This window comes from Colletotrichum higginsianum, chromosome 2 (genome assembly GCF_001672515.1).
Source record: "Colletotrichum higginsianum IMI 349063 chromosome 2, whole genome shotgun sequence".
In the NCBI taxonomy this organism is placed as follows: domain Eukaryota; kingdom Fungi; phylum Ascomycota; class Sordariomycetes; order Glomerellales; family Glomerellaceae; genus Colletotrichum; species Colletotrichum higginsianum.
This window is the reverse complement of record NC_030955.1, coordinates 2,040,623-2,057,817: the sequence shown is the minus strand read 5'-3', so window position 1 is coordinate 2,057,817 and position 17,195 is coordinate 2,040,623. Positions and strand designations below refer to the sequence as shown.

At 53.3% G+C, this 17,195-nt stretch overlaps 5 protein-coding genes across 5 annotated transcripts; 2 read left to right on the top strand and 3 right to left on the bottom strand.

Moving 5' to 3' along the window:
- Positions 1 to 1,112: 1,112 nt before the first annotated feature.
- Positions 1,113 to 3,408, bottom strand: CH63R_02381 (DFDF domain-containing protein; the record flags this gene model as incomplete). Its single annotated transcript, XM_018297356.1, has 2 exons — positions 1,113 to 3,238; positions 3,297 to 3,408. The coding sequence occupies 2 exons, from the start codon at positions 3,406 to 3,408 to the stop codon at positions 1,113 to 1,115; spliced, it is 2,238 nt and encodes a 745-aa protein (XP_018162172.1).
- A 1,197-nt stretch (positions 3,409 to 4,605) lies between these two features.
- Positions 4,606 to 7,315, bottom strand: CH63R_02380 (ATP-dependent DNA helicase PIF1; the record flags this gene model as incomplete). Its single annotated transcript, XM_018297355.1, has 2 exons — positions 4,606 to 5,603; positions 5,662 to 7,315. 2 exons carry the CDS (start codon positions 7,313 to 7,315, stop codon positions 4,606 to 4,608), a joined length of 2,652 nt encoding a protein of 883 aa, XP_018162171.1.
- Positions 7,316 to 8,283: 968 nt separating this feature from the next.
- On the bottom strand, positions 8,284 to 10,203 carry CH63R_02379 (uncharacterized protein; the record flags this gene model as incomplete). The annotated part of the gene is made up of 1 exon (XM_018297354.1): positions 8,284 to 10,203. One exon carries the CDS (start codon positions 10,201 to 10,203, stop codon positions 8,284 to 8,286), a length of 1,920 nt encoding a protein of 639 aa, XP_018162170.1.
- A 4,494-nt stretch (positions 10,204 to 14,697) lies between these two features.
- On the top strand, positions 14,698 to 15,288 carry CH63R_02378 (uncharacterized protein; the record flags this gene model as incomplete). The annotated part of the gene is made up of 1 exon (XM_018297353.1): positions 14,698 to 15,288. The coding sequence occupies one exon, from the start codon at positions 14,698 to 14,700 to the stop codon at positions 15,286 to 15,288; it is 591 nt and encodes a 196-aa protein (XP_018162169.1).
- Positions 15,289 to 15,980: 692 nt separating this feature from the next.
- On the top strand, positions 15,981 to 16,254 carry CH63R_02377 (uncharacterized protein; the record flags this gene model as incomplete). The annotated part of the gene is made up of 2 exons (XM_018297352.1): positions 15,981 to 16,013; positions 16,060 to 16,254. 2 exons carry the CDS (start codon positions 15,981 to 15,983, stop codon positions 16,252 to 16,254), a joined length of 228 nt encoding a protein of 75 aa, XP_018162168.1.
- Between the last annotated feature and the right edge of the window lie 941 nt (positions 16,255 to 17,195).

Below are 17,195 nucleotides of genomic sequence, written 5' to 3'. Positions count from 1 at the left end.
ATGGCGGCCATTGAACTGCCGATGGCTGTCTCCGTGGGTCTCCGGACCACCCACATCCGCCTCTGGAAAGCTCAAGGTATCGGTATGTCTCTGTTTAGGACGGGCAGTGTAGATTTGGCGTTATTACCAGTCTGTAGTACAGCCTTACACCATGACATACCCGGAGGGGAAGGGGAGGGGAAGGAGAACTAGGCATGCCGATTCTGCTGCTATCGAACAGGCCAGAAATTGGTTTAATGTCACTTCGCATCATTTACACGTCTGGGATGGAGCGGCAACTCTCACAGCCTGCCATCGCGTATGGTTCTTCTGAAAAGCCCCTCTCCCCCCCCCCCGGTGCGTCCAATATCTAAGCTTGTCTGGGCAAAAGCTGGCCATCCACTCGGCGCGTCAGCACTAACACAGAATATATGTTGCAAGTTCCGGCCCCCCAAACGCTACGCTACCCCCCTCCGCGATCTACTGCCTTGCCCAAGGTTTGGTTCGGAGGATCGGAAGGCGTGGGCGGGCCACAGCCCGCCCTGGTTGCCTCTGATGCAAAGTGGGCTGATAGGATGGCTATGAGCCTGGAAGCCTCTATTATGTTTCCTTTTTACTACGCACACGGCACGCATACTGTCTTTACCTTAGACATAAATTTACAATGGTTTCCGTTGTGTTCTTCTTATATCGTGTACTTGTGCGATCTTGAGGTGCTCTGTATCTCGGTTTGTCTGGCGATGTGGACGCCTGAGCCCGAGATCAAACAAGGCCTGCCGTCGTTATTGCCAGTGGAAGTATCTCACCGATCGCAAGAACTGGGGTATCGACCCTTTGCGGCAATGTGAGAAACCATGTCATGCTCGGTAATAAATGCTGTGCCTAAGATATCATACAAGCCCATGGCCGCCGTCTTTGAATGCGAAAATGATGGCTAAGCACAAACTCCTATCCCACCACCCCCCCCATATGCAGTCCTCCAATCGTTGAGCGACAACAACGCCCAAGTAATGCAGCAGAAATGACGAATCGCTTTTTTTCTTCTTTGGCCGTTTCCCAAAATCAGCTCCGTGTTTTTTTCTTATCCCTGCTTTTCCCTTTCCTTCATCGGCTATAGCGCAGTGCAGTCCTCCCTAGTCCTGGGAGAGCGCCGGTTGATACCGCATCTGCAGAACCCATTTGTCGTCAAAATCGATGCCTCTCCGGATTTTCGTGCCGGCCTTCTTCCACACCGTTGCGCCAAGACCCATATCGGCGATGAACAGTTTCCAGTCTTCCTCCTCGGCGACGGCGGTTTCGGTTCCGGTTGGGTCGGAGTCCGAGACTGGAGCCATCGCTTCAAGCAAACCCTTCTTTGGCGCACCCATCGCCACTACGTAACGAGGTTTGACGTAGAGACGACCGCCATCAATGATGCTGACCTTGCCTGTCGACGGATCGATGCCAGTTGGTACATCAACTGCGAGAACAAAGGCCTCGTTTCGGTTGGCCCACTCTATCAACTCGTAGACGGTAGCTTGATCGCCAGTACGCAGCTCTTCAAACGATATCGCCAAGCCCAGAAGAGCATCAATGATAAGGGTTACCGACGTTGCTGGGGTCGAAGCCGTCTTCCGGAGTTGCTCAAACAGTTCAATTTTGCTGTGCACGCGACCTCCAAAGTTCCTGAAAACTCGGATCTGCTGCCGCATATCTTCGAGCAGATCGCGCTCCCGCTCAACGCCGACGACGCAAACAAGGATATTGAGGCCCTTGTTCCGCAGGTGACGAGCCGCCGAGATGGCTCGAATTCCAGACTTGTTGTTACCGGCGAGAATGACAACAGTAGCCGACGTCGCCAGGCTGTTGTTCTGAGCATTCGCGCCACCAGTACCGAATCGAACTTGTATCGCAGGGTCCTCGAGCGCCCGTAATGTCACCTCAGCGATACCCCGGCCCGCATTCTCGGCCATCATGTCTTCTGTCAGCCCGATCTCGTTGGCCGCGATGTTCTCCAGGTTGAGCATCTGAAGTGCCGAAACGGTCTCTAGGCGTCTGTTCGACGGCACAAGATAGAAGCCCGACTGCGTGACGTGCTGCATGTGGTTAGCACCCAGAATATTTTTTGGGCTATCTTGAGGACGGAGCAACGCTTGGGGCTGTCTATTCAGACGTACGTTGGAGTTGACGCGATTCAGGGGCTGGCTGGGGAGTTGCGCGCTCGCTTTCCGTGATTGCGATCTCCTTGACGGCCCCGATTTGCTTTCAGCCCTGCGGCTACTCTGAGCACTCCGGACATCACGGCCACTCAGTCGGTCAACCCCATTGGCCGCATCGTCGGCCTCGCTGTTCCAAAAATCTTGGTGCGCATTCGAGGATGCAGATGGTATGTCGAGGACGTTTTCCGAATAATGAAAGTTCTTGCCTCCGGCAGTCCCAGGCTTCGGTCGGCGGTTGTGCGACACCAAGCGATCCGCATCATCAATCAGATCCTCCTTACGCATCTGGTCGAAGATGGTACGCTTATCGAACTTGGCCAAATTGTTCTCAAAGTCGAACTCGGCCATTTCCTCCGTGACATCCTCAGAGGCCCAACCGTTTTCCGGCAGATCCTTCTTCCCCTTGATGCCGCGCTTAAGCGAGTTGAAGGGCTGGAAGGAAGGCGAGCTTTGCAACATAGGCGTTTGTCTCCAGCCCTTCCCACGGTTAGCTGCGTTGCCACGCATAGGAGTAATTTCCGGGATGGTCTCGTCCATCACACCATTTCGTGGAGCTCGTTGCTTTTCTCGCCGCCTATTCTTCCTCTTTTGAGACTGACTCTGAACCTCGTGAACCTCGTGAGCAACCTGCGGCACTGCGCTGCTCTCCGGCACATGTCGCCTCGCGGTAGGCGTCGGCTCCTCCACGTCCAATTCCTGCAGGGTCTCGCTGAGACTCACTACGTCGTCTCTTGGGCCTCCGGTCAGGTGTACGCTGGACAGAACCCCGGGCTGTCCGGGCCGTGGATCCCTTGTTTCCGCAAGAGTGGGTTGAGGCGTAGCTTCCGGAAGGGACTGCTTCTCGCTTCCGCTTCTCATGTCAGAGCCAGGCCGCTTTCCCATACTCAGGATCGCAGGGTCCGCAAAGGCCGGCTGGTTGATGACGGGTGCAGGAACGGGACTAACGCCCGGGGCAGTAAAGGTATTGGGCACAACCTCCTCCCTCGATTCGGAAAGCTCGAGGATATTGGCGGCATCGATGATGACTCTGGGCAGCCAGTGATTCGTCCCAATGGTAAAGACTACAAGGATGCGTGTTAGCCTGGAGCTCGACGTCAAGCGAAGCATTTGGGAACGTACCGTTGCTCAACGTGAGACTGGTGCCGGGCTCTATGGCGCTTACGGTACCCTTGAGCATTGTTCCCAGAGGCTGCCTAAGCGTCACCATCATTTGCAAGCCGATAAACTCCATGATGCCGGGTGCGTCGTGGCGCCTGGATGCTCGGTCGTCGACGGTGTTAGGGTGCACCGTGGTGGATTATGCTTCGGGGTGGTGCGTGGGCGGAGCTGAAGGCGCGAATTGGGTTCGATTTTAGCTCTGAAAGTATCGCAGGCTGCCAAGAAAAGTCACTACGAGGATACGATGGTGGATATATGTTGGTGGAGTGCGATGGTGAGGTAAACGTCTGGAGGGATTTTGCGTCGACCCTGATCTTAACGACGGAGGACCAGGCCAGTCCAGCCAGTCCCGGACAGAGCTTCAAATCTCCCCTCGGACGCCTTCACTTGCTGGGTTTAGGTTCCCTTAACTTTTTTCTGATCCTTATCGATAAGGAAAGAGCAAGGGAGGTACGGAGTAGGCGCAGGGCGTGTGCAGGGCCTGGTCAAAGGTCACGAGGGTGTCGGCTGGTGGCGGGTAGCTGCCGACAAACGCTGCGCCTGAAGAAGAGATGAACGTCAAGGCCGGGACACTATCCGTACCTAGGTACCGTACCTAAACAGGTAGTGCTGAAGCTCGGCGCATGTGCGGATACAGTGAAAGGAGCTGCTGTGCATGCACAACCACCATGCCCCTGAGTTAACCGATCATGCGAACCAGGTAAACAACAAGATTCCAAGACATGCCGAACTGCAAAGCTACATACAGATAGGTACTTGACGCCACCTTACCCCGCCCGCACAATGCATCTGGTAGGTTTATGTTTGGCAATAGAAGCTGGCCTTGGTGAGGCCAAAACGAACGTTGACCCAAAGAATCTCCACTATGAAACGGGCTTGGACTTTGGACCAAGAAGCGTTTACTTACCTTGGTGCAGCTTATCTGCCTGCCTCCCTCTCACCCAATTCCCCGTCGGCCAGGGTGGTTGCTATGTGAACAGATCCCCGTCTCTCTCGGCCGTGGACGTGGAATATCTTCCAAATTGTCAAATCGTGTTTGTTCGTTATAAGAGCAGAGGTGGTTTCCTTGTCTTCCAAAGACACGCCCCTCTAGTGAAAACCAGAGCGTCTAAGCTCAACGCTGTCTATGTCCAGACAACCCATGCAGACCATCAGATGAGCCCCCTTTCAATCCCTTTGTTTTGGTTACTTGAGTCGGACCTTGCCAGCGAGGCCACCAACCTTGAACACCATATTATATCACTTCCCAAGACTTTCCGTGTCCTGGGATTCAAAAATTGCCATAGCTCGCCATCGCTTCTTCTTCGTAGTCGAGGTCGATAACCTCCACCCCTTTCCTGACAAACGACTGAGATCTCGCATTGGCTTTGACGAGCTTCGTGTCTTCTTCCTTGTGCAAGAAATCGGCCATGCTGGGCGGTTTCTTCGCGACAGCTTGCTCAGCGCTGTAGAGTTTGTTGTAGAATCCCACAACTCGGGGATGGGCCATGACCTTGTCCTTCTGGAAGCGAAGTACTTGCAAGCCCTGTTGACTGGTTGCTCGGCTGAGTGCAACATAGGCCTGACCTTTCTCGAAGACCTTGCCTAGGTCCACCTTGACTCTTTCCAAAGTCTGTCCCTGGGCCTTGTGAATCGACAATGCCCACGCAAGGATGAGGGGCAGCTGGCTGCGGCTAGCTTGTACTTCGCCTGTCGGCGTTTCGACCTTCCAGTCTTCTGGAACGCACAGAATGGTACGAGTCGACCCGTCCACTGCGGCGAACTCTACCACGGGGAATTCAGTTGTCCCTTTGGTCGCTTCTTCAACCTCTCTGCTAAAGGCCTTGATCTTTCGCTTGAGGTCGCCTTCCTCGGACGCATCAACATCGGACCCGTAATCCGTCATGTGCCAAGACTCGAAACTGCCCTCGCTCATGAACCGTGTCACCTTTCCAAGTGACCCGTTGACAAGAGTGTCGTCCATGTTCTTGATCAGCATAACCTGAGCGCCAACCTTCAGATCAATGGTCTTTGCTGCCATCATGTTCTGAAGTAGTTTGTCGCGAACTTGAGGGTCTCCAGAGTCGGCGGCATCAAACCGATACGTTTTCCCGGGAAGGCTGCGCAATCGCCCCTGGTTGGCATTCTCGACCTCGTATCTGGTGGGAAACAGCTCAGTCACCTCTAGTCCATCATCGCTGACGATGGGCCTTGTTAGTTTCCGGAAAGCTTGCACCGTTTCCTCGCTGATTTTGCCGAGACGCATTTCGTTGAGCATGTTGGCAAAGACTTAACATTGGTTAGCTGCCGCAACGGGAACAAGTCGACAATGTACGTGCGAACATACCTGGGTCTCTCTGTCGGAACACTTGCGTCAAGCCAATTGTGTGGTCAATCGCCGTGTTCCACGTCGCCGCTTCGAATGCGAATTTGGATTCCCTGCTTTTGTCGCCGTCGGGTACCGGGGGCAGCTGGAAAAAGTCACCCGTGATTACGAGTTGAATGCCACCCCAGGGCTTGCCGTTATTCCGGATGGTTCGGCCGATTGACGACAGTTTATCAAAGAGTTCACCGTCGACCATGGATACCTCGTCAATGATGAGCGTCTTGGTCCTGAGCCAGCGGTTCTTGGCCTTGGGGTTCCGCCTGATCTTTTTGACCAACGTTGGAATGTCGTCTTTCCCGAGGCCGATTCCAGCGAAGCTGTGCAACGTTTGGCCTCCGATATTGCAAGCCGCAAGGCCGGTTGATGCTGTGACGGCCAGCCTCTCAGGATCTCTCGCCCACTTCTTCTTTAGCTCGGCGATGATCGACCGCATCAGGACTGATTTTCCGGTTCCTGCCGGGCCCGTGAAAAATACGCTCTGCCCCTTGTTGACCACGAGACTCTGAACGTGTTTTTGCTCCTTGGTCAGGGCAATCGCCGACGCCTTAGGCCTGGGAAGATTACTCTGAGTGACCTCTTGTCGAATTTCGTCCATGGTCCATTCATCGCCGGCCATAGCTTTCTTGGACTGGGTTTTCAACTGTTTCTTCTGCTCTTTGACAGCACTGGCCGTCATGTTCCATGTCTCTTTCTTCGGGGCGGGTGTAACTCCACCGGGAGCCCATCGAGGTACTTCGGGCTCGCTTTCTGGTACGGGGGTGCGATCCTCCTCCTCAAAGCTCCAGTTCTTCGGGAGCCTACGCTTCTTGGGCTGCAGGGCCGCCAGAGACTCTGCGTTCTCTGGAGAGTCGCGTTTGAGTGAGCTCGTGGCGGAGGTCGTGCGAGACAGCTTCGGGTTGACGAAATGGGAGGCGGGAGACGATGACCACGGTACAAACTGTGACAAAGGTTCTTCTATTGGCGGCTCGGGGACCTTAACCGCCTTGGATGGGGGTTTGGGAAGCGAAGGCAAGGCAGATGGTGCTTCATAGTCAAGGTCCAGTTGGTCGTCGTCGCTGAAGTCATCCTCAGCAAAGTAGACGACGGGTTTTGAGTTGGCTGACTGGTTTTGGACAGACAGGCTGGTCTCAGGCTCGTGGCGAAAAGAATCAGATCTAGAGTATAATGAGGCGAGAGATCTTCCGTTTGGGGCGGAAAGCGAGTCTAGGACAGATCGGTTGCTGTTTGCGAAGTGTGTGACGCTGGCAGTCCTGCCTGGTGGAGGCCGTGACGATTTCGAGGGCATGGATGTGTTGGTGGTTGAAGCGGTCCTCGCCGATACGGGGGCATTCGAGATCGGCTGGCTTGTCTTCTTGAATTGGTCCATGATATTTCCATTTTGGGTGGCACTGGGACTGCTCGATGGGAAGAGTTGCTTCGCCAAGTCGTTCTTGGGAGGCGGCGCGCTGGCCTCGTATGCCTTGTTCGCTCTGGCCAACATTGAACCTGGATCCGGATCTATATCCGAATGGGGGGCAGAGATGTGGACATGAGCGATGCGAATTGCTCCGTGGGTGAACAGGCGTAGTATCGGCGAGGATCGGATGGGCAGGAGGCTGATGATTCCAGCCGTCATCCAATGGACTGAATTGTTGGCATTTGTCTATGTTTCGAAGATGGGAGGGGCGCAGTTTCCTTATCGCACGAGTTCGACTGTTAGGTAGGTAGAGTAGAGTTAGTACAGAGTAGCGTGCAGTTCTTGAGCGTGGTCGGCCAGGGGTCGCGTTCCAACGCGTCGAGGTGCAACTTTCGCGCTAAGGTATAGAGGATCTATTAGCAAGTGTGGCTGAGTCATCCTTGATACTTATCCCATAAAACGTTACCGCCCCTCCCCCGCCATCAAAGTGTTTCTGAGTGAGACTCGAATGGTGGAATATGTTTATCGTTCCAGGGTACTTCGAAGTGGTTACTTTCTCAATAGCATCTCCAGTTTCTAACTCGACATCTATACAGCCCACCATTCTTGCAACCCAGCATGCATATCGAACTTGAAGACTTCTTCCATTTCGGCATGGGCCTGGCTACACTTTCCTGTTTGGCTCAATGGCATTCAGCTCAATTATAGTCACTGGTCTCATTCGCCCACGTTCACCACGCAGGCTCCTCCTGCATACGATCCTGCGCCTTGCTGCAACGTAGTTGACTCGTCTGGAGAAACTGCTCGCCTCACGTCGGGCATACATGTTCTCTGTGGCCGTTTACCAAGGCCTATATATTGGTCCCAACGCGTGAGTAGACCCAGCTCAACCACGAATACTTATAGAAGCTGTCGCCTTTCGAGCTCTTGCAGCTGTGTGCTACCCTGGCGCTTCTATCACCTTGTTCTCCTTTCGGGCAAACAGTGGCAATGAATAGTTGTCCCAGCACATACTTCTTCTCACCTGCGTCGAACTGTGTTCATCAAAGGATCATTACCAATCTGGTTATTATTATGATGAAGGTAAAGTATTGACGCTGAATCGTTTCGTCTCTGTTGATCAAGGAGATACGTAACCACCAATAACATTAAACATGCAGATCAAAGACCAAAGACACAACGCCCGACTAGTTATACCTTGCCGGAGCAAACGTTTCCCTTCGTCCGGGTCGTCCGAGGGGCTCGAATTGGTTCTCAAGTGGCGACCACGCTCCACGCTCTTGGCGGTTCATGTACTTCCGAGCCTCCATCGCCTCGAATGTTTCTTCCAGGTCTTCGCGGGAAATGACGAATCTTTCTTGTGATTGACGGCGGAATCTCGGTTCCAGATGCCGTCGGATCCGCGCCGCTGCCTCTCTCCTTACGGCAGCCGACTCCTCCTCGTCTTCATACAATGCCTCGTCTCGGATCTTCCATCTTCTCAAGTTGTTCAAATCATTCTCATGCCTGTGACGAATAACCTCTTCTGAATCAACAACTCGGTAGCCCGGATGCCTGTGAACCACGCGGGGTGGCAGCGTACTCTGGCGACGAAGACGGAACAGGTTTAGGTCATCCAGCTCATGACCATACGCTCTGTCTGCTATCCGCCGGGATCGGGAGGTCGCGTCTCCAAGGTGGTCAACACTATCAGGCATTGGCATAGGCGCCGGTGGCAGCGGAGTCGGCATCAATCCTCCTCGAGGCGTGTCACCATTGAGGATGTAATGCTGGTTGTGTTTGGTGTGGTGGCGGGACGGAAGACCGTAGTGCTCAGGGCGGTCGTGGTAGCGACGCCGGCCGTGGCTGTGGTTGCGGCTTCGGTTTCGACCTCGACTGTGACTGCGATGGCGACGCCGGCCATGTCTGCTGGAATCTGACGACCCCGTCACGGATGACCCTAGCGTCAGCTCCGAATCGCTGGAGCTTTCGGTCGAGACAGAGCTCCCGGAGCTTCTCGAACCCTTTGAGGATGCGGGATAAACTTTGGGTTTGCCCCCCCTTCTCGGATCGTTCTCAATGACATGGACTTTGGTCCCTTTGAAAGCCCCAAACTGTTTTGGCTGAGGCGGGTGAGGGGGGTTATGTTGGTGATGTGGCTGAGAGGGCTGCATCGGCGCCGGCATCGTGCTCCGTGCAAGGTTTTCCTGCTGCTGCCGCATCAGCATGCTGTGGCGATGCTGCTCAGCCATCAACTGCTGAGCCTGCATGTTTTGTCGTCGCTGATCCTCTAGTCTTCGATTGTGCTCGGCTTCCCTACTCTGTTCACCCAGGAGGGCTGTAGAATTCACTCCGGCACGGGGCTCTCGTTTGAAGTAAACCGTCAACGAAGTGGTTTCCAACAAGTTCTTCTTGGACTTCTTCGTCTTCGATACGGTCACTTTCTTCGATTCTCGTCCCGCTATATATTGACGGTACTCGGTGGAGTCCTTGCTGAGTTTCTTCATCTTGGTATCGATCTGCTGCAGAGTATAGCAGAACCTCTTGTCATGATTGTGGGTTTCCAGGTCATTTTGAGCTTTCTCGATCTGACGCTGCTGGGTCGCCGTAAGTTTCAACTTCTTCTGCATGACGGACTTGCCCTCGTCGTCGAGGTGGCGGATGGTGCGGGTTATGACCGGCTTGGAGAGGTCTCGAACTTCCGTCCTGGTCACGTTCTCCCAAGTTGGCACGGCCGGGTAGCCTTCGTCGTCAATCTCGTCTGGGTCGTTGACCTTTTCGAGCCGGTAAACAACATATTCGGACAGGGCCTCGCGCGCGTTAGCCTCCGTCATCCGCTCGCTGCGAAGGTCCGAAGGCTCGACAAGCCGCTTTTGTCTGAGCTCGAGTGGGATGGCATCGTTGGGTGGAGGTACCGGCATGGGTTGCGGCATGGGTTGCGGCATCGCCACCGGAGCCATCGTAGGAGCCATCGGACGCTGCACGGCTTGGTGCGGTGGTAGTCCCGGCATAGGACCCCTAGGAGCCGGCTGATGGGGCTGTGGACGCGGGTTCACATGTCCCACCGCTGCTTTTGTAAGGGGCCTTGGTGGGCCAGGAGGGAGTTGAATAAAGCCGGCTGGGTTCATGTTGACGAGAAGAGTTCCGAAAGAGCTTGGAGACGGATGGTCTACTCGGTGAAGACAAAAACAGGCAAGTATCGATTTATAAAGTTATCCCCTCGGGAATTCGCCAAGAGAGAGGGGGAGAGAGAGAAGTGCTAAAATGCAGAGCCAGGAATCCTCCGACCTCACAGAGCGGGACGTTCTGTTCGCTAGTATTGAAAGGGTTGTCCGTGCTTCGAGTTCGAAGACGTATAAATTAAAGTGAGGCGAGCAGAGGTCTTTTTCCTGAGGGTGTATGAGACAAAGTGAGGAAACAAGAGGGTGTGGTGGGTTTGTTGAATTCTATCTTCGTTCCTGGAAGCAAGACGCAGGACGGGACTTGGCGACGAGGACAGACTGGTCAACACTTACAGCTACAGTAACATTTATATTGACCAATCTCTCGAGAACGGCACAGAGCTCACTCGCAACAGCCGTCGGAACTAGCACTTGAGTTCGTTCCGGTCGAGGGGATGGGCACAGGATGGGAGAAACACAAGAGCAAACTGCAAGAGGGAGCGGTTCGAGTCATCGACGCATCGAGGGAGCTGGGTTTCACCGCCAGGAGTACGCAACCCACCATCCGATATGGCAAGCCACCAACCTCATTTGTCGATACGTCCGTCGCGATGCAGCCATTCTCACTATCCTTGTTAGCTCGGTGAGGTGGACAGCATCATCCAACCAAGCGCTGTCTACGTCGCCGCTCACCTCTGTCTTGGCAGCCTGCTGCTCAAACGGCAATTCCTCCAACTATGGCCTCCGTGCATTGTACCCACGCAACCGTGGATTGACGTAAATGTGCACCTCACCGCGGCGAAGATGCTATGCTGTCCAACTATCAGCAGTTCCTTTGTACCGGAACAGGGCTATTAAAGCGCCCCAACCCATAGATGGAGCTGAACATGGATCTGGACGCAGACAAATGCGACCCGGCGTCATCTAATTCCGATGCATCACTACCGAGACCGTTTACCTTTCTTGCTCTGCCGAACGCCTGCCCCGCAAGAGGCATCTCGGGAGGGAGGGTCGACCTGGACACGCCAGGCGAACTTCAAAAAATGGCCCGCATGCAAACAAGGCAGCCAGGCTGTCGCCATTGACATCCAAACCCACACCGAAGACATTCCACTTTATCCCTCTCTCTCTCCTCTGAGGTGTGCAGCGGGGGTTGCGTATGGCGCAGCATGTCCAGCTGCTTGTTATGATCGACAAATCAACGAGCCTCACAGTTTGGACGCTGCCTGGGCTTAATCGGGGTTAGGATTCCTACACTTGCGTGTAAGCCGCCATCTTCGACCCCAACTCGATGACACCCATACGAATCCTTTCTCCAACGGCATCCAATTGGCAGGCAAGCGAAGGTGTGTATCAAATGACCCTCGAGGAGAACAGGTAGTAAATCAGCCTGCAGGATGAGGTTGCACGGCAGGACGGCCGCTTTGGCCAATCGAATGAGCACGCTACGATTAGATGGGCAAGGATTTCGAACTTGTCCCCCGGCCAGAACATGCAATAATTCGACCATGTACATCTGCGTATGGTGATTCATTACGAAGTGCAATAGGGGCTGCATCTTTGTCTTTCCGAGACAGTAAGGCTGCCTTTCGTAGGCATCTGCGTTCCGGAGCCAGTACAATCTATACTCGGCATCGTCGGGACGATGGACGGATGTCGGGGCACCGAGGGGCAGCCAGGCTACAGTCCCAGTCTCAAGCCCTGTCGATTTTGTTTTTGGCGGTCTTTCGACATGCCGTCTTACAGGGGCATCGATTAGAGTCTCACCCGGCTGGTTGTTGCGAAGCACTATCATGCTATGTACCTGTTTCGTCATGGCTCGATACTACGTTTTGCTCTGGTCGTTTCAAGTCTTTCAACTATCACGAACATACAAAAACCCACCTGCATGTGACGGAACTAGTAGACAATATTTCCGCCATCTGGTCTTATGTGCCATCGCAGAGCCGCACTTTAACTGACGCCTGCTTGGGTGATCCGGCCGTCAGCAAGCACCGACATGGATGACCGGAGTCGTTCGAAGTCTCCAGCACCTCCTTTGCAGCTGTCAGTAACAAAACAAGGAAGCCTTGTTTCAACGGCCTGTCAGCCAAGCCCGACGATTATCAGGCGGCTGCGCCATCGACAAGCATATCGCTGCACGACATTCATGACGCGGATACGAAGTCACCATGCCCCGTTGGCCGAGGTATTATGTTACTGTACAGGTGTCTAGAAATGGAGTAGGCATATCTCTGTCGTTGTGGGATCTTCGAAAAACTACAACGACAAGTCACCTCGCACAGGAAGTGTCAACGACTTCATTCCATGCTTCCCTCTGCCCACGAACCTCTCTACTGCGATTCTTGCCCCCCGGCTCGTTCTCCGTGGAGCCTTGAATATGCAGGATTCCACTCTACTGGTGTTGCAGAAGTACTCTTTCCAGCCTTCATTGCCTCCCTACATGCGTCCATCCTAAAGCTGCCCAAGGCCACAGGGTCAACCTTGCCCCCCTCTCTGTGGCACTAAGCACAGAATCTCACGACCTGGCGATTGTTCGTCTCGCCGCGAACATCAATATTTTTCACTAAGTCTAAACCATTGGTCGTGACACGGACAAGAGGTGGGTTCTGGACCTCACCTACTTCAAAATTCCGATAATTTTTGTGGCAGGCCAGTGCTCACAATACGGACGAGCCGTTCTCACTTTATCCAACTCGACAGACTCTCGTCTATATTTCCTGTTGATTATATCAATGCATCTGGAACTTGGCACTGGACGGTGCTTCCGCTGCGAATGTCGAGCCTACAGTATTACAACAAGATGCACTCCTCTCGGAGAGGAGGGGGCATCCGGACGCAGTCCAGCCCTGCAGGGAGAAAATTACCTCGGTCTATCTACACAGAAAGGGGCGCAAATCTGCGTTCCATGCCAATCAAGGGCGCGCCCGGTCGCCATAATAACAGACATCAGTGACGCAATCCAAGGTTCTTGTTGCACTTTCAATGGTTGCCTATTCCTTTCCGACCTACCTCTCTCACAGGAGGCTGTCGAGTGTGTGAGTTTCCCGGTCTCGTGGCTGGCATCGCTTACCCAGAATTGCCCTTTGCGCTTTGTGCGCGTTGGAACTACATTTTTTGTCTGTAATTCCCAAGTTCTCGGCTTCCTTTTTTGTTGACACATCCGCGCGGTGGCGGCGTCTCGAAGATGTCGCCTGAGGCCGGCTTGTTTACTCTTTCTTGCCTATGTTTCACAACATCTTTCTGGTGACCTGGCTAGCATATTGTCCAAGTTGTGGTGACGAGACTGACGTGTCTACTCAGTAAGACATTCGAGAGGCGCTGATGGTCTGATCTGGGCCCCGAAAATGAACACTGTTGGTCTTATCTTGATGTGTTGGCTTGATTCTCTTACTTCGACGGCTCTGTCGGACTATGCCATGTCCTGACTTACGCAATTCATGGGCTGGACGAAGACTTCCTCGGTCGAGGCCTTGAGATTCTCCATGGTGTGCTGACAGTTTAAGAGTCTACAGATTGGCCTCTCAGCCGGGCTCTCCCTAATTAGTGTGGGCTATAACTAAAGAATACCACAGCGCCCCAGCTTCATCATTGTTGCTTTTCTAGTAAGGAGTACAGGTATTACTTGAAAGAGGGTAGGATGAAGTACTCGCAGAATGAACTCTGAAGTGAATGGTTCAAGAACATCATGTGACCCCAACATTTGCATGGCGTCAACATTGTTGAAACTAGAAGAAAGGAATGCACATCTTGGGCCATTAACCACAGAACCCAGACTGAAATCCGCATCCTGCTCATGCCGCAAGTATTTCACATACAATCAAGGATGACCAGCACTTTAGGTGATCATGAAGTAGTTGCTGATTCCAATGCCCAACAGTGACATAGACTGCAGGTGGTGCAGAAGGTATAGATCTATCAGAATCCAGAGCTACATCTTTCCCCCAACGCTTCTCCTTTTCGAAGCACATCACGACAAACATTAGTAGAATGGATAAGCAAACACATCCTTTCACCTCTACCGCCATCAACACTGGGATGATGTAACCCCCCCAAGTTTTGCTCCTTGAATCGATTGTAGTACAATCACTCACGGCATGGTGTTTCTTTGTTAATGCTAAGCAAGGGGTATATCCCTTCCATCTAATTCTCGTCCAATTCAAGGCTCTCACTTCAAGCTAGTGAATATTCCAAACCAATAAGGGCTCCTTCTCTTGACCCTTATAGTGAGGATATCCCCTCCAGCCAAGAATCGCCTTACGCAAGCTTCAACCTAACTCTACAGGTCATCTCCACTCCAAGCATCACACTACATTCACCACCTTATTTGAACTGCCTATCGTCATCACAGAAGTCATGAAGAGCTGTTCTGTCTCCTTTTCTTTTCTCTTCTTGACCAGCGCTCTAGCCGCTCTCACTACAACGGCCGCAAAATCACACCAAATCTGTCATCTAGCTGACATGGGCGTTACTCCCTTTCCCAACGCTGTCTGCGAGCCCTTCACCACCTCCAACAACGTTGCCGTGGCTGTCTTCCGCCAGGACCCTGTCAGATTCAACAAGAGCCATTACATGACCATAAAGATGGTTACAGGCCACAGCAAGGCTGAAGCCACTATCTGGAACCGCAACCGTGCCGGCGAATATGAGGACGGCTTCTGCGACAACATCCGAGGCACTCACTCCAACTCTTCCAGCCCCCGCATGCCCCTCGTTGCCGAATGCGTCGCTGTCAAGGAGTGGGCTGCTGCTAACGCAGGCCACTGGGTGGTATCAAAGAATGACCTGAACAAGCACAACCGGGTTGTCCTCTTGGCCGTGGCCAGCTGCGCCTTTGTCGTTGGCGCCACTGAGGAGAAACGCACCGATACTGGTATCATCATCAGCAGCAAGGATGTCACAAAAGCCATGCAAGATGTCATTAAGAAACCCCAGATTGGGGGCAGGGTCGAAGTAGCTGGACGTTTTTCATGCATCACTGGCGACGGCAGAGACAAGGTTGCGGCCAACTGGTACATTGCTAACACTGAGATAATTGACTGGGATGAATGAATAGTTGGTATGGTGGCATGGCTTGTGGGCCTGAGTACCAAGAGCCTGGGGTTGTAAAAGATATTGTCTAGGAAAGAGAAGCAGGGTGTTAGACCTGAGGCTTCCGGAGACTGGGAGGACTTCCTTCCAACAGGCTAGCTAATTCTTAACAACGGTTTCTTTACACGTGCTCGCCAAGTTTATGCTGATTATTACTTGTGTGAAACATCCGCACCCGTCGTGGAGAAGTTGCGGCTGTCATATCAACTGAAGACGTCTGGTTTCTTAGGTATCCCGATGTCACGCAAATGCCTGAGAAGACAGGGTAAGCAAACTGTGGCCAGTTTCCTGCTCTTAGCACCTTGCCCCTGTTGTGTTTGGCGTAGCGTTGTCTCCTGACGTATTTCCCCTCAATCTGAATCTGGTCAACTAAGTTATCTTGCTCTTGCGTGAATATAGCTGGCCATCCCATGGTGACGTTCTTGCAGCGTTGCCATGCCGAGTTCGTGTGTGCCCCACTGGTTTCCGCTTCTTCCTGCCCACACGAATGTATCAAGGTATACACCAACCTTTTATGGATGTAAAAAGCTCCAACCCAAGGCCTCAGCACAGTCATCGGTCAGTACCGCCCACCCTCACAACAGCAACCAATGTCCATTCCACTATTGAAGAGGCAAGAGAAGTCCCTTTATATACCATCAATAATTTTCTAGATGGCTGTCATGATCCATCTCTTTGCTTCTGCCGTGGGTGAACTTGCTGCCACTGCCAGCCCCAACCCCTGTTCCCCAGGGCAAAGTGGTCAACCGTGACCCTACCTGCGGCTTCATCTACGCCTTCACCAAGCCTTTCTTCGAGGATGCCATCTGCTATGAAAACAAGCTCGACAGCGGCAAGTGGACGACTAGCTTCATCGACCCAAAGGCCGGCATTTCCAAACTTAAACAGACCGACAGCGCCATCTTCGCCGGTGATAGGGTCAAGTAAGCCAGACCCTAATGTGCCCTCAAGAGTTGAGTTTATCCACGTACGTGGTGACACAAACGTCGAAACCCGACCCTTCTGTGGCTCATCCAACACAATTTCAGTCACGACGGCATTTTGGGGTTGACGGCTTTTCAGGCTGAAATTCATCTTCACAGCCAACCCTTGTGTATCAAGGTTGTGCTTTACCTAATCTTTTTGTTCTTCTCCTCCCTTCAGCGCAGATCCCTCTTCAGGATGCAGAGTTTCAGTCGCAAAGACAACCTGGCAGAAGTGCACAGCAAGGAAGCATCAGATTACAAACACCTGAACCAACATCGTTCTCGTTTCAGCGTGCCGCATGCAAGCCGCAGAACCACACTGATACCGACGTGGGATGACCAAACTGGCACTGAATTGAAGCCATTGGTGTCGGATTGCTCTGTGGCACGTCGATGCCTACGTGGTTCATCTGACAGAGTCCGCTCCCGCCCGCCTTGACCAGCTTCTTCGCATTCATGCCGGATGTGCTCTTGGACGTTGAAGGGTCTGTCTGTTGCACCACTCCACGCCGCACCGATCCGAGTGAAAAGATTTCTCCTCGAGAATGCGGCAGCGGCTCCGAGTACGACCTACAGGGTATCCATACAACGGACGTTTGCCGATCGTTTGCCGCTCGAATATTGGCACTACACCACACGGCCTCGTCGAGCGAGGGTATTGCAATGCCAGCGCCCCGGATTGCAGTTTCAGCCAGAAAATACCGGCCCATCAATGTCTTCAGATCGGGGCAACCCATAACCGTAAGGAAGAAAAGCGCGTTCCAGTAAACACAAAGTGTGTATGATTGTCGTGGGGACGGGCGGACGGGCGCGCACGAGCGCGCGGAAGTCAAAGTTTTGAAACCTCGGCAACCTTTCCGCTCGCTAGCTGGACTAAAGCACCGGCCTGCGGGCGATCCCGCC